The sequence below is a fragment of the Bubalus kerabau genome, chromosome 4 (genome assembly GCF_029407905.1).
Source record: "Bubalus kerabau isolate K-KA32 ecotype Philippines breed swamp buffalo chromosome 4, PCC_UOA_SB_1v2, whole genome shotgun sequence".
Taxonomy (NCBI): Eukaryota; Metazoa; Chordata; class Mammalia; order Artiodactyla; family Bovidae; genus Bubalus; species Bubalus kerabau.
In genome coordinates this window covers 27694462-27707289 of record NC_073627.1, presented here as the reverse complement: position 1 = coordinate 27707289, position 12828 = coordinate 27694462, and the positions used below count along the sequence as shown (strand labels likewise).

At 53.6% G+C, this 12828-nt stretch overlaps 1 protein-coding gene across 2 annotated transcripts in view; it reads right to left on the bottom strand.

Moving 5' to 3' along the window:
• Positions 1-11050, bottom strand: part of ITGA3 (integrin subunit alpha 3) — a 33356-nt gene extending 22306 nt beyond the window's left edge. For both annotated transcript variants that reach the window (XM_055576174.1, XM_055576175.1), the window contains exons 1-4: positions 10443-11050; positions 3037-3164; positions 2635-2711; positions 676-925 (exon numbers count right to left, since the gene is read on the bottom strand). In XM_055576174.1, the coding sequence (XP_055432149.1) occupies positions 676-925; positions 2635-2711; positions 3037-3164; positions 10443-10648 (661 nt within the window). In that variant the 5' untranslated portion in view covers positions 10649-11050. The remainder of the gene's footprint in view (positions 1-675; positions 926-2634; positions 2712-3036; positions 3165-10442) is intronic.
• Between the last annotated feature and the right edge of the window lie 1778 nt (positions 11051-12828).

Here is a 12828-nt window from a genome sequence, read left to right as displayed (position 1 = left end):
AGTATGTGGCGTGGCAGAATCAAGCATGAGTTTTGATATAAGAAAATACTCTGCAGCCCTCTCAAAAGATTGCCTTGTATGCACTGACATGAAAACATGCCCAAAATTTATTGATACATGAAGAGAAAGTAACAGAACAATACATTTAAAATGATTTTCTGTGTGGGTATGTGTGTTTCTTAAGATACCTATATATTCTAAAGCAGGTCTGGAAGGACCCACAAGACACTTAGCAGTATACATTGGGAAATGGGACAAGGGAGATGTGGGAGAAGAAGGGCGCTCTTCCTGTTTATTTTACTGTACCATTTAGTAGTTGTACCAGGAATGTGTTTCATTTTTTAATAAGTTTTTAAATGGTTAACTTGGCATCAGAGGGACCTACATTCCAATACACATTTCAGGACTTACTACTGGCCTTGGGCAATTTATTTTACTTCTCCAAGGCTCAGTTTTCTGTAAAATGGGTATAATAATACTTGCATTTTAAGATTAATTAAGATAATAGGTGTACCTCTGGTACCTAGAAAGTGCTTTAAAATAGCAGAGGTGGTTGCTGATGTTGGCAAGGGCATGCTCTCCTCTGCCCTCTTGTGTGGAAGCTCTGGCAGGCTTTCTCAGGGCCTAACAGGGGTGGTGGTCTCTGCTCTTCTTCCCTTCCCCCACAATCCCCACCTTTCCAGTTGTAGGCACCAGGAGCGCCAAAGTACACGGTGTTTTGGGTGAAGCCGCCGCTGGTGCCCAGCTGGCACATGCCCGTCTCCAGGTAGTCAGTGTTGCTGTTGCACATCTCATTGTGGTAGGTCTGCCAGTCATCCCTGGCATCCAGCTCCAGGTCGTTGCCTCTCACATAGCACTTGCCCACCATGCGCCGCTGGTCCTCTGACCCGGACCACAGCACCTGGGTGTAGCGGTGGGCACAGACCTGGGGACCCCCCCCCACAACACACACAGCTAAGCCCACAGCGGGTACTCAGGAATGGAGTCTCCATGGCCCTGTGCACCTCTGCTTTTGCAGGAGAGGAGTGGAAAGAGGTCTCCCAGCTTTTCTCTCTTCCCATAGAAATGCCTGGACCCGCATTGCCTTTCCAGAATTCCAAAACCTGCTCTGAGGGTTAGAAACACTTTTTGGAAGACCAGAAGGTACTGGATTTTGAGAGTGGCTTAGAGATCTTGGCAAAATAAAAAGGGAAAAGGATGAGGGGATGTGGGGCTCAGGTTCTTGGGTCTAAAAGGAGCTAGACACAGAGCAGGTTAGGAAGTTGCTTCTCTGTTGTCCCCTGATGATCCTGCCCTCTTAATAAACGGATCAATATTAGAATAACAACAACCACCACCGAGGCAGTAGCTAATACTTACTGAGTGCTTACTTACTTAGTAAGTATATACCAGACACAAGTCTGAGCTTTTTGCATATTAATTCTCTTAAGCCTCCTACCAGCTCTATGGGATAGGGATAATTACTTCCTCATTTTAGATAAGGACACTGAGGCACAGAGAAATAAGCAACCTCACATCCAGAGAGAGGCAGGGGATATTCAATCCAAGGCTGTCGGGCTCCGGGGTCAAGCTTTTAAGCACCAGACTGTGCTGCCTCTCTCAAAGCTTCTCCCGGCACATGAGAGGTGCTCCATTAAAGTTTATTGGGCAAATCAATAAGAATAGGGTATTTGTAAAGCAGCCAGGGGCCAGATGAAGCCCAGAACCAGACCTAGTTGCCGAGTCACTGGGAAGTTTCTAGTGTTGGCACGCAGAACATGCTCACTGAAAACGAACTGAATGAATGGATGGGCAAGTAGAAGGCTGTGGAAGGACCCAAGATCTAGACTGACTTAGGCGGAGCTCTGGACCCACCATCCTTGTAAGAGACTAGAAACGGTGTTTCAGTGAGCCGGTCAAACCCGGAGCTTGCAACAATGTTCAAAGGTGACAGAAATCACAGCAGTGATGACTATGGGGTGACAAGTGACTGAAAAGGAGTGCACTGTCCGAAGTGATGTAAGTATGCCATTTCTTTAATGGGTGTTGATTACTTGGGTTTATAATTTGCCAAAATTCAACTGAAACTTAAAATCTGTACATTCACTGTATGTAAATGTTACATGAATTTAAAAATGAAAAATAACTTGTCTATCTGGGACTCAAAAATTGAGATCCCAGGGGCCAGCACTGATGAATGCAGGCTGGAGGTGACAAGTGACAGCAGGGAGTGGCCCCCAACCCAAGCCGGATGAGCTGGGGCAGAAGGGCTGTGCTTCTTCCGTCAGCTGGCCTCCCCGGAAGGAGTGCGTCCAGGCCACATTGCCTGAGGCTCTCTCTGCCCTTTCCATCTCGTAGTCCCTTCAACTCATTCCCACAAAGGGTGAGCACCGCCCCCACCCCGGGGTGGGGGGAATGGGTGATTCAGAAAGGACCCAGGCTGGCCCTTGGGAGAGCGCCAGACACCCTCCCCATCCCCCTGCCACAGTGCAGGATGAAGGGACACACATGTCCATGGAGACATACAGCTGCAGAAATCGACATTTGCAAGCTCATGCACCAAGGTCCCTTCTCCTGCTCTCTGCTTCCCTCTGCAGCTCTCGGGAGATGAAAGGAGACGTCTGGAGGGGGATCCGACGGCGAGCCCCGACTTACCAGGACTCTGCCCGCAGGGCCCTGGCTGGCCACAGTCACGCCGAGCCACATGTCCTCAATGATGTGGTTAGGGTTACCTGTGGGCATGAGAGGGCTCATGAGCCAAGGCACCTCATCCCATCCTCTAGGCATCAAGAGCCTCCAGAGGGCAGGAGTTGGTCCCTCCCAAATCTCCCACTCCAGCAGGGCCACCCTCCCTCCCTGCCTTCCCCAGCCCACCACAGTCTGAGCGCCACAAATCCCATCTGGTCCCACTCTCCCCTAGGGCTCCCTCTTCCCAGCTGGACAAGAAAGCACTTGAAACTGCCCAGCTGAGCCTTCTGTCTCTTCTAGTCATTCTCTCTGTGCTGCCTCTTCCACCAGGCTCCTGACCCAGCACCAGTTCCTAAGCCCTCTTCTCACTTTTCTCTTTGATGTCCATCCGCTCACAGTCATTCTTGTGGGCAGTGAGTGGGCACAGGTACACAGCACCAGTCCGGTTGGTATAGCCATCAGGCACAGCGAGGTCCCGGGGGGCACCAGCCAGGAGCCTGGGGGCAAGAAGGTAGTAGACTCAGGCTCATACTCGCCAAAGCATGCTTCAACTAACTCACTGCTTGATGTACATGTACCAAGCATCTGCTCTGTGCCAGGCTCTGAGGGCAGGAGATGAATGGCTCCGTGCCCCTCCCTCGAGGAGTGCCCAGGGTGGGGAAGGCAGGCAAGGAGACAGACACCTGTGGTCAGTGCCTCATGAGAGGAAAGCAGGGAGCAAACCAGCCCCAACTCTGCATGGGGGGCAATCAGGGAGGCTCACAGAAGAGTACCTTGGCCTGAGTCTCAGGATGCTGCCCAGGGCTCACCAGGTAAAGAAGGGGAGGAGGGGCACCGCAGGCTGAGGTCTGACACGCACAAGAGCCAGGAATTGTGAGCAAGAGGGTGACTCAGGGATCTGCAAGGCCCTTGGTACAGCTGGAGGCCAGAAACATGGGGAGGAACAAGAGGGCAGGGTGAGAAGGGAAGCTGTGGAGGGATTTTAAGCAAGGCAGAAACATGGCGAGATCTGGGTTTGGAAGGACTGTTTTGGTATCTGACTGACATAAGCAGATCTGGTTTGGGGAAAGAACACTTGGCTTCTGAGATGAAGATAGATGGGAAAAGAAGGAGGTGGCGTTGTCCTGGCACAAGATTCAAACTTTCAGAGATCCAAGGAAAGGATGTGTGAGGTGGTGGGGAGGGATGGATAGTTGGAGGCCTGGGTCCTACCTCTTTAAGCCGTCAGAGGACTTAGATCTTGGGGTGGTCTGAAGAATGTGGGCAGGAAAGGACAACTGACCCCAAACCACAGCTGGGTGAGCTGAGTCAGCATGGTCCTTAAGTGACCCTGGAGTGTCTTCTCGACCCCTTCCTACCATGTTGAGACAAATTTACAAGGTATGGGGGTGACGGCAGGAGAGCTGAGTACCTGACACTTTGGGCAGAAGGGTGAGCACGAGAGTCGGGGTGAATGAGGACTTCAGTCACCTTGTCCCCAGTCTGCCTGGAGCCCATCTTTAGGGATGCCACCTGCAAGTCCCTACAAGGGTTCTTAGGGCTCCAGCAGCCCATCCCATACCAGACAGGTGACTAGAGGAGAGGAAGGCAAGTGATCAGCCTTGACATATTCTCTCAAAAGGTAGTTCTTGGACCACTAGAATAAAAAATCCCTGCGATATTTGTTCAACAGGCAAATTCCTCAGCCCACCACAGACAGCCTGAGTTGAATCTGAGGGTAGAGCCCTGGAACCTGCATATTTAACATACATCCCAAATATTCACATCGTGGTTTGAGAACCCAGCTCTACCACCCCTTGCTCTCCCAGCATCATCTGTCAGCAGCCTTTGGACGTTCTGCCAAGACCACCTCCTCAATCTTGCTGGACCCTGCCTCCTGGGTAGCAGACATCTCCCAGGTACTCCTCCATCTGCCCCGGCAATGCTGGTTCCTGAGGCTCCCAACGCAGAATTGGGGCGCCAGGCCTCCTGTTAGAGCCTGGATATGCAAAACAACAGCCCTGCCTGCAGCTCCTGCCTGGGACCTGAGAGAGAGGGCGGCAGGGAATGGGCAGCGCCGGGCCTGGGCATGCCGGGGCCTGGGTGCTTCCGCCCACTGGGTATCAGGAATGCGCTGCCTGGGGGTGCCGTGAAGGGACCGCTGCCGGCACCTCACACCTCAGCTCAGATCTCACCCTGGAGAACAGTTCCTGAGAGCAGGGGTGCAGCTTTTCTATGCAGAGCAGGGCGGGCAACTCCAATAGAAGGGCTGGCAGGGGACCAGCGTGGCAGCCAGGCCCTGTTAGTCGACTAAATCCTTGGTCTGGGCTGAGACGGGTACCTAGTGAGCCCATGGCCTCACTACCTGTAGACATCTGCCCCCAGTGTGCCTGACAGGTGAGAGTGGGGAGCCGCTGCCCGTGGAAAAGGAATATTTCAGCCTTGGAGCTGAGGGCTCTGGTTCTAGGTGTGTTCTGCCTCAATGGACAATTTCCTTTCCCTCTGAGCTGTGAGTGCCTCATCTGTAAAATGGGCCAGCAGCTGCCCCACCAGCCTCCAGGATGGTTGGGGGAGCAGTGGGTTCACTCTTTAGAAGGGCCTTCTGACTATGAAGCCGAGGCCCATGTGAGCACGGTGGTTCTGCTTTCTTGTGGCACCAGGATGGCCCCAGCACACCCCCAGGCCTTGCTCGGGGGATCCAGGAATTTCTGCCCTGCCAGATGAGGGGATCTAAAGCAGAGCGCACTGGGCAGACTAGTTCAGGTGTTTGGATGGGGCAGAGGGTAATGTGGAAGTAATACTTCTGGGGCCGAAAGACACCAGGCCATCAGTCAGGTCAGCGGGCTACTGGCAGCTAGTCATTCGAGGGTGGGAGCTCAGATTTGGCTGGAGGTAGCAGCCAGGGGTTGGCTACAATGACCTTGAAGGGGTGGGTCCAGGCCTCAGTGGGCGAGGGATCCCTGGAGAACCCAGATTGCATTCCAGGGCGAGCAGTGCAAGGGAAGTGTTGCTATGCCTGCGGCTTTCCAGGCCCAAGTTTAAGTGCTGGAATGGTTGAGGAGCAGGTGGCCACACCCTCCCAGCAGCCTCATCTTAGAGGGAGTGGCCTGAGGGACCCCCTCCTCTTAGCCTCCTGTGGTACAGAGAAGGCAGAGCTGGCCATGAAGAGCAATCGGATTGACATAAAACCCCTTACTACCTATACCCTTTCCGCTCTCACCCTGCACCAGCCTGTGCCCACTGAGGGGCAGTGGGGCAAGACCCTAACCCTAGCCCTGTATCCCAGGCCCCTCCCTCCCCAGAGATTCCACAAGGTGCTCCCCCCACCTCCCTGGAGTATTTTTAGCTCCTACTTGGCCTGCTTAGAGGCCCTTCAAGGCCCTCTGGCTCCCAGCCCAGGATCCAATGGATCCACAGCCAGAGGACTGGGAATAGAAGGGGGAAGGAGGGTGTGCAGAGGGCCGGGTCCAGCTTCCTCCAGCCACAGTCAGGTGTGGGAAAATCCAGAGGGTGGGAAAGATCTTTTCATTGCTGTTGTAAATGAATGTAAGTTACTAAGCAAATGAGCACACTGCTCCTGCTGTTGGATCTGGTCCAGATCAGATCAGATCAGAAGCTGATCCCTCCCAGACCACCACTGAGGTCACCCTCCCGGCAGCGGTCAGAAGCGGGATGCAAGGCGGGATACTTTGTTCAGCTCTTGCAGCAAGGGAGAAAGGAGATTGGACGGCCTCTCTCCTAAAGTCAGGCTGGGCTGGGTTGGAGTGGGTACCCCTCCAGAATGAGTAAAATGACCTCTCAAGGGCTTTCCAACAGCTGCCTTTTCACCCTACTTTTTGGCTCCAGCCAGACAGCCCCTCCTGGCCTTTGTAGAGGCCCCTGGGTTCCAAGTCCAGAGAAGCCCTTTCTCACTCCTGCCACTCCCCCCTCCAACCCCATCACTCTTTCTGGGGCAGATCAAAGCTAATGCAACAGCCAAGTAGAAAGCAACAGAATCAAAGGAGGCTGGGGAACAGGGCCCAGGGGTGTCAGGGCACCAGTCAGTTCACCCCAGAGAAGTCTCCCTGGGGCATACTGGGGCAGGATGATGTTCAGAGAAACAGCCCATAAGATTCAACTTCCCTGACTCATCACCTCAGGCAGGCACTGGGGTGGCCCCAGCGGAAAGACTTCAGTTAACACTGAGGGGCCAGCAAGTCCAATACTCAGGCCATGGGCCCCCATGCCTTACTCCTTTGGCCAGAAAGCCAGTTAGGGAGGGTCCCACTCCAGCTCTGAGTGCTTGGGTGGGGTGGGGGGCAGTGGGGTAGGGGGCAGCTCTCTGATGCCTGAATCCCAGCTCTGTGCCAACCCTCTGCCTGAATTAGCCATGTCCGCAGAGGCTGCTCCTGTGTTAGCTGAAACTGCAGCCTCTTCGTCCTCCCCAGCTGCCCCCAGTCCCCTTTACCCTCTGGTGACTCAGCCTAGAATCCCAGCACCAAGCTGGGGAAATGAGAGAATGAGAGAGGACAGGAGAAAGAGGACTTGCTCAAGCCTCCAATAATAAAGAACAAGGCTGTTTTTCTCATTTCTTCTCCCTTTCTCTGGCTCCTTGGTATTTTTTTCCCACATCTGATCCCTTACGGCATTTTTCATGTCATCTAACCTCAATCCCTCTTGATGTTAGTTCTGAACAAGCCCTTTTCACTTCATTTTCTACAAGATCAGGCTGCCCCTACCTCCCATCCAGTTTTAAGCGCCTTGGCCTGGCCTGGTCATTGGAGAAAGCCAGAGAGAAAGGACACTACGGATCCAGGCCTTCTGCTTGCAGCCACAGCTGCTCTGCCCATTTCCTCTGGCACGAGCCTTGCAGGCTGCCAGGTGCCTGCCCTACCCAGGGAAACATGTTTTAGGAGAACAAGTAAGCCTGGTTCCTGGTTCCTTATCTCACTGAATTCTGCCCCATACCTCAGGTATGACCTCATCTTCCAGGAGCTGTGGCTACCCGGGCCCCAGTCTTCCCAAACACCCTCATTTCCAGGCAAAGGCCCCAGAGGTATCTCCCATAGTCTACAAGGTCAGGTCAGGCCAGGACACCTGGATTCCCAGGAGGGAATGACAGAACAGGTACCAGGGGAAAGCAGGGGAGGTCTGTGACCAGAGGAATAGTCCCTCTGCTTCCCCAGGGGTCCTCACATATCTCACTAAGAAGCCCAAAGCACCCTGGTCCTCTCCCCTTCCCTGTCCTGCTCCTGATCACCAGGAAACTGGAGATTCCAGGGACTGGGAAATTGGGGCCGGGGTTAGAGTAAGCCTCTGATATTGTGGGCACGGAACCTTAGTCTAGAGATGAAGGTGATGGGGAACAAAGACACACCTTCGTTTTTAACCATTACTACAATAAGGCCTTCTTTGAGAATATAACGAAAGCCATGCTTTTCCCCCCTCCTGGCTCCAGAACAATGCACAGACATGCATGACTTTGCATACACTTTCCAGGGTCCCTGTATCTCCTGAAAATCTGCAGGGAACTCCAGGCTCAGACTTTGTTCAGGATCATGAACCTTCCCCCATTTTCCAAAGGGACTTTGAAGCTAACAGAATATAAGACTGCCACCTGACTTGCTGGTTCCCCTGAGCTGTGTACTCAGACAGCTGTTTACATCTGGCTACACAGCTGGCTGCAGCTAAGCCCAGCTGCCCCAGCTGGTTCTCCCTAAGGGTCATGGGGCAGAATTCAGTGAGATGAGGAGATGAGCCAAGATGTAGAATCACCCCTGGAAAGACTGAAGATACCCAACCAAATGAGTCACGCAGAACAGTATCTAGAACTACCTGTCACTCTGAGATTCATCAGTTTTAGAAACTTCTGGGCTCCTGAAAGGCCTAATGCCGTCTCTAGCTGCCCAGGAAGAAAAGCAGGACTTCTCCACTAAGTCACCTTGAGTGAGGCCCTTGGTTAGCACAAGAGCCCTCAGCTGATGCAGTGTTTACCCCAAATCATCTCCTTAAAACCTCACCATTACCCCCATGAAGAAAGCGCCCTAATATGTGAAGAGTCAGGTATTAGTGGCAGATTCTAGATGGGAAACTGGTAATGGGATTGGGGGCCTCTTCTTTCTCCACAATGCCAAGTTGCCTTTTACACACCAACAGAGGCAGGAAGGCATATATAGATCCAGACTGAACCCCTTTCTCGGGAAAACGGGCCCAGAAAATGGAAATATCCTGCTTAAGGTCACATAGCAGTAAATAAAAATAAAAAAAGGCCGGGGAGGGGGGGGAGTATTGCATATTACAGAATCTATTATTTCCTCCAGCTTTCCATTACCTACCCTTGCTTTTCTGATGTTCTCTTTACACTACATTGCCTTATATTATGTTGATTCAGCAATGAAAATCTGAAAATCCTTTTCTGGGCTGGGGCAGAAAGAGCACTAATATAGAAACTTAAGCTGATGGTCACTTAGGGTCTCCAAAAGATGGAGGACTGGCTAAGGCCAGACGGCAGCCGCTGGGGCCAGGTTGGGAAGGGTGTGGTGGCCCTAACCTCTGCAAAAGCCAGATGGAATTGAGGCCAAGTAGGCAGGTAGACTGGGCAAGGGCCGGGCCAGCAGGGCAGGGGCCAAGGCTGAGGCGGAGTCTGGACTTTGGACATTCCAACTTCCTCAAGTTTCTGCAGGTTCCAGCCAGAATTAGAAAAGGTTTCAACACACCCTTTATCTGACCCTGTCCTCTTGCTCGGCAGGGTTTGACATCTCAGTAAGTCAAACAGAAGAGGCCAAAGAAGGCCTGCCTGCGCTGTCCTAACAGCCTTCCCTCCTGGATAGCCTCACCTTCCCCAGCTGCCCTTTTCCTCCACCTGCCAACCTCAGCACACTGAGCCCACGCAGAGAAACTTCTCAAACTTGGACATGCCCCTCTGGGCGTGATATAGGGTGGGGGGCACAACATAAGCAGCTGGATGTGTCTCCTTCCCGTCTCTCTTCTCTGTCTCGCTCTTTCCCCTCCTTCTCCTTGCAGATGTTGGGGAAGGAGACCAGAAGAGAAAAACACTATTTCCCTCCTGAAACCAAAACAAACACACTCAGGGTTGAAGATTCAACATGAATCCGTGGAATGCGAGGAGACAGAGACGTCTAGTGGGAGGGCATCACTGCCGGGGCGTGGGGGTGGGGTGCAGGAAACCAAGGGGGAGTCAGGACAGCTCCTCCTCTCACTGCTACTTCTGCATCCTCAAGGGGTCTGAAGGAGCGCCTGGACAGCTCCAGCCACCCAGACTCGCCGTCACCTCTCTCTCCAACCACCAAGCACTTGAGAAGGCCCTCCAGTCTGGTTCTGCGCAGGGTGTGGCTGGCGGGGCCACACACTAAGTGTGAGGTGGGGGCGGGCGCAAATGCATATCCCCATAGGTTCTTCCCGGGAAAGGGGAAAGGCGTTTATCTTGCAGTTTTCCCCAGTTCCCAGCCTTGGAGAGATGAGGCATTCGGTACACTAAATTCCCGGTTCATTGAATGGGAGGGGTCTCAGGAAACGGGGACTCCACTTCTATTCTCAACAGAGGTTTAAAAGGCTGAGGGGCTGAGTCTAGACAGGTTCTGGCCAGGTCAGCACTTGCCCACTTCCAATCCCTCTATTTCCCGCCAAGCTTCAGCAGCAGGAGAGCTGCCTAGGTCCCCGCCCTCTCGATCTTCGTTCCCAAAAGCCGACGGCCTGCGAGCCTGGAAGCCACCGGGCCCTAGGCTCGGACTCAGCTCGAGATCTGCATCCTGTGCGCACCCTCTCCCTCCCACCCCACTCCGGCCAGTTTCACTTACAGGTAGCGCTGCTGTCGCTCTGTCTGCCGATGGAGGGCGACCGAGTAACCGAAGAGGCTGCCCGGGTTCCCGGCCTCCTTCACCACCAGGAATCGGGTGTCCAGGTTGAAGGCGGAGGCGGCGCGGTTGCTTGCGGCCACCATCAAGGCGAGCATACCGAGCAACTGCCGTAGGACGCCGGCGGCGCGGCTGGGGCCGGGGCCCATGGCTGCCGGCGGGAACCTGGCCCCTGGCGAGAGCGCGTGAGGGCGTGGAGCTGGGAGTGAGGACCTGTTCACCTGCTCCCCCGCGCCACCGGAGAACGCTCCCGCGGGCCGCGTAGTTAAGCCCCGCAGCGCTGATCAGTTTCTGGCCCCCAGACTTGGTCAATTTTACATCCGCTCACGGTCTGAACGCTCAGATTTCCCTCGGAGGTCCGCGGGTCTGTTCTCCCGCCTGCACTGTCCCGGGTCACCTCCCCCCTGCCCGCGGCACCCTGCCCCTCAGCTCGCACCGGCCGCGCCCACTTGGCCACACAGTCGCCTCCGATCCGGGTTCGGCGGCGAATCTGAGCAGGCAGACCAGTCCACCGCAAAGAAGGCAGGAAGGAGGGGTGTCCTCCCGCACGCGCCCCGCCTCCCCACGCCCAGCCCCGCACCTCCCCACCTTGCGCGCCCAGCCAGGGCTAAGCTTTCCTTCCGGGGAAAGAGAAAAGGTCCCGGCTCGGCCACCGCCTCTTAAAGGGGCAGCACCGCCCCTCCCTCATTCTTCCTGGCCGGCTCCGCCCTCTCCCACAAACACCTGTCGGGAGACCCCAAAAGCTTGGATTTCCCCTCCCCTCCGCTTGCTCCTCCAGAGAAGCGTCGCTTCCCGAGCAAGATGGATTGGACGGGCGGGGCCGGCGGTGGGATTTGTCCCGCTGCTTTGCTGCGGCCGCTGGAGAGGCCGTTCCGGGCGCGGCCACCTCTGTGGGTCTGGCTGGAGAGCCCCGGCATTGGCGCATCTGGGAACCAATGTCCGCAAGCCACCGGCTGGAAGGCTCTACTCTCCGCCGCCGCGCTGTGAGTCCCTGAGAGGTTAGCGGTCTCTGAGCGTTCTTCCTGGTACCCAGCCCCTTCGCCTTCCTTCTCAAGATTTTTTTCTTTTACCCACTTGTTCCCACCTACTTTGACCCTGGCGGGGAATGGTCTCACAAAATCAGACAGATATTTAGCAGTGGTAATAACCAAGCATCGCTAATTATAATTAGCAACAACAGCCTTTTCCCCGACAGGCTACGCCTTCTGATATCTACTATATCATGAATACCCAGTCGATGTGAAAAGAAGTCCCTTCTCTTTAGAGTGCCTGCGTAGCCAGGACCTAGGCTCAGACTGTACCCATTTCTGATTCACCCTTGCCTTCAGGGCCCAGCGCAGCAGAATCCCAAAGGTCCCTTCCTCCCACCCAGGCTGTAACTGAGTGTTTGGAGACTGGGCAGGGACTTCAGCCCCGACAGGTTTGTCGTGGGTGGCACCAGGGTTGAGTTAGGTAGGCGGAGTCCAAAGATCTGGTTATCCGCAGAAGAATCTAACTAAATGGAAACTTAAAGAGATCACTCTGTTTTCTTGAGTTTAACTCAGGTTTCTTTTGCTGCAGCACAAAGACCCATTTCCCCTGAGCATTCTTTTTTCTAGGCTTTAGGAGCTTTCTTACTGTGGTACAACAGTTCATTCTTCAGAGCTTACTTCTCAAAGTTCATTTTAGAGCCCCTATCTCTGAGAGTTTATGGTAATAAGATCACCATATTGTAGGGCTTGGGCAGCGTAAACTATGCTACCTGCTTTACAAATATTAGTAAATTAAATCCTCACAACAATCTTTCAGGTGTTATCTCTGTTGTAAGGTGAGAAAACCGAGGCTCAGTGAGGTTAAGCAACTTGAAGGCTACGCAACTTGGATTTTAATCCTATGCTTTCTGACCCTAGAGCCCTTCGTGACCACTTGTGCTAATGATTAACATTCAAACCATACACAGGGCACATCTAGGTTTGGTGGGGCTTGAAGCTTGTACAATTTGAAGCCCTCTTTAAGGAAAAGGATAAAGAATTAAGAGTACAAAATTAGATTCAGAGCATGGGAAAGGACTCAAGCTGAACTTCTTTTGATGAATCCTTTCACCTACAGACTCTCATTTCATTGTCATTTGGCCTCATTCAACTTAAGGAGGAAACTAGATGTCCAAGGTCACACAACTCATGGGAGGCCAGAGCTAGCACTGGAGGCCACTGGCCACAGCTGTGTCTTTAAGAGACAAATTCCAGCCAGATGTTGGTTGGAAAGCCAGACACGCCTGAACAAACGCAGCTGTGATAGCAGCGTTTCTCTAAAGTGTTTGGGAAGAGGACACTTGTCCCTGTCTGCCCTT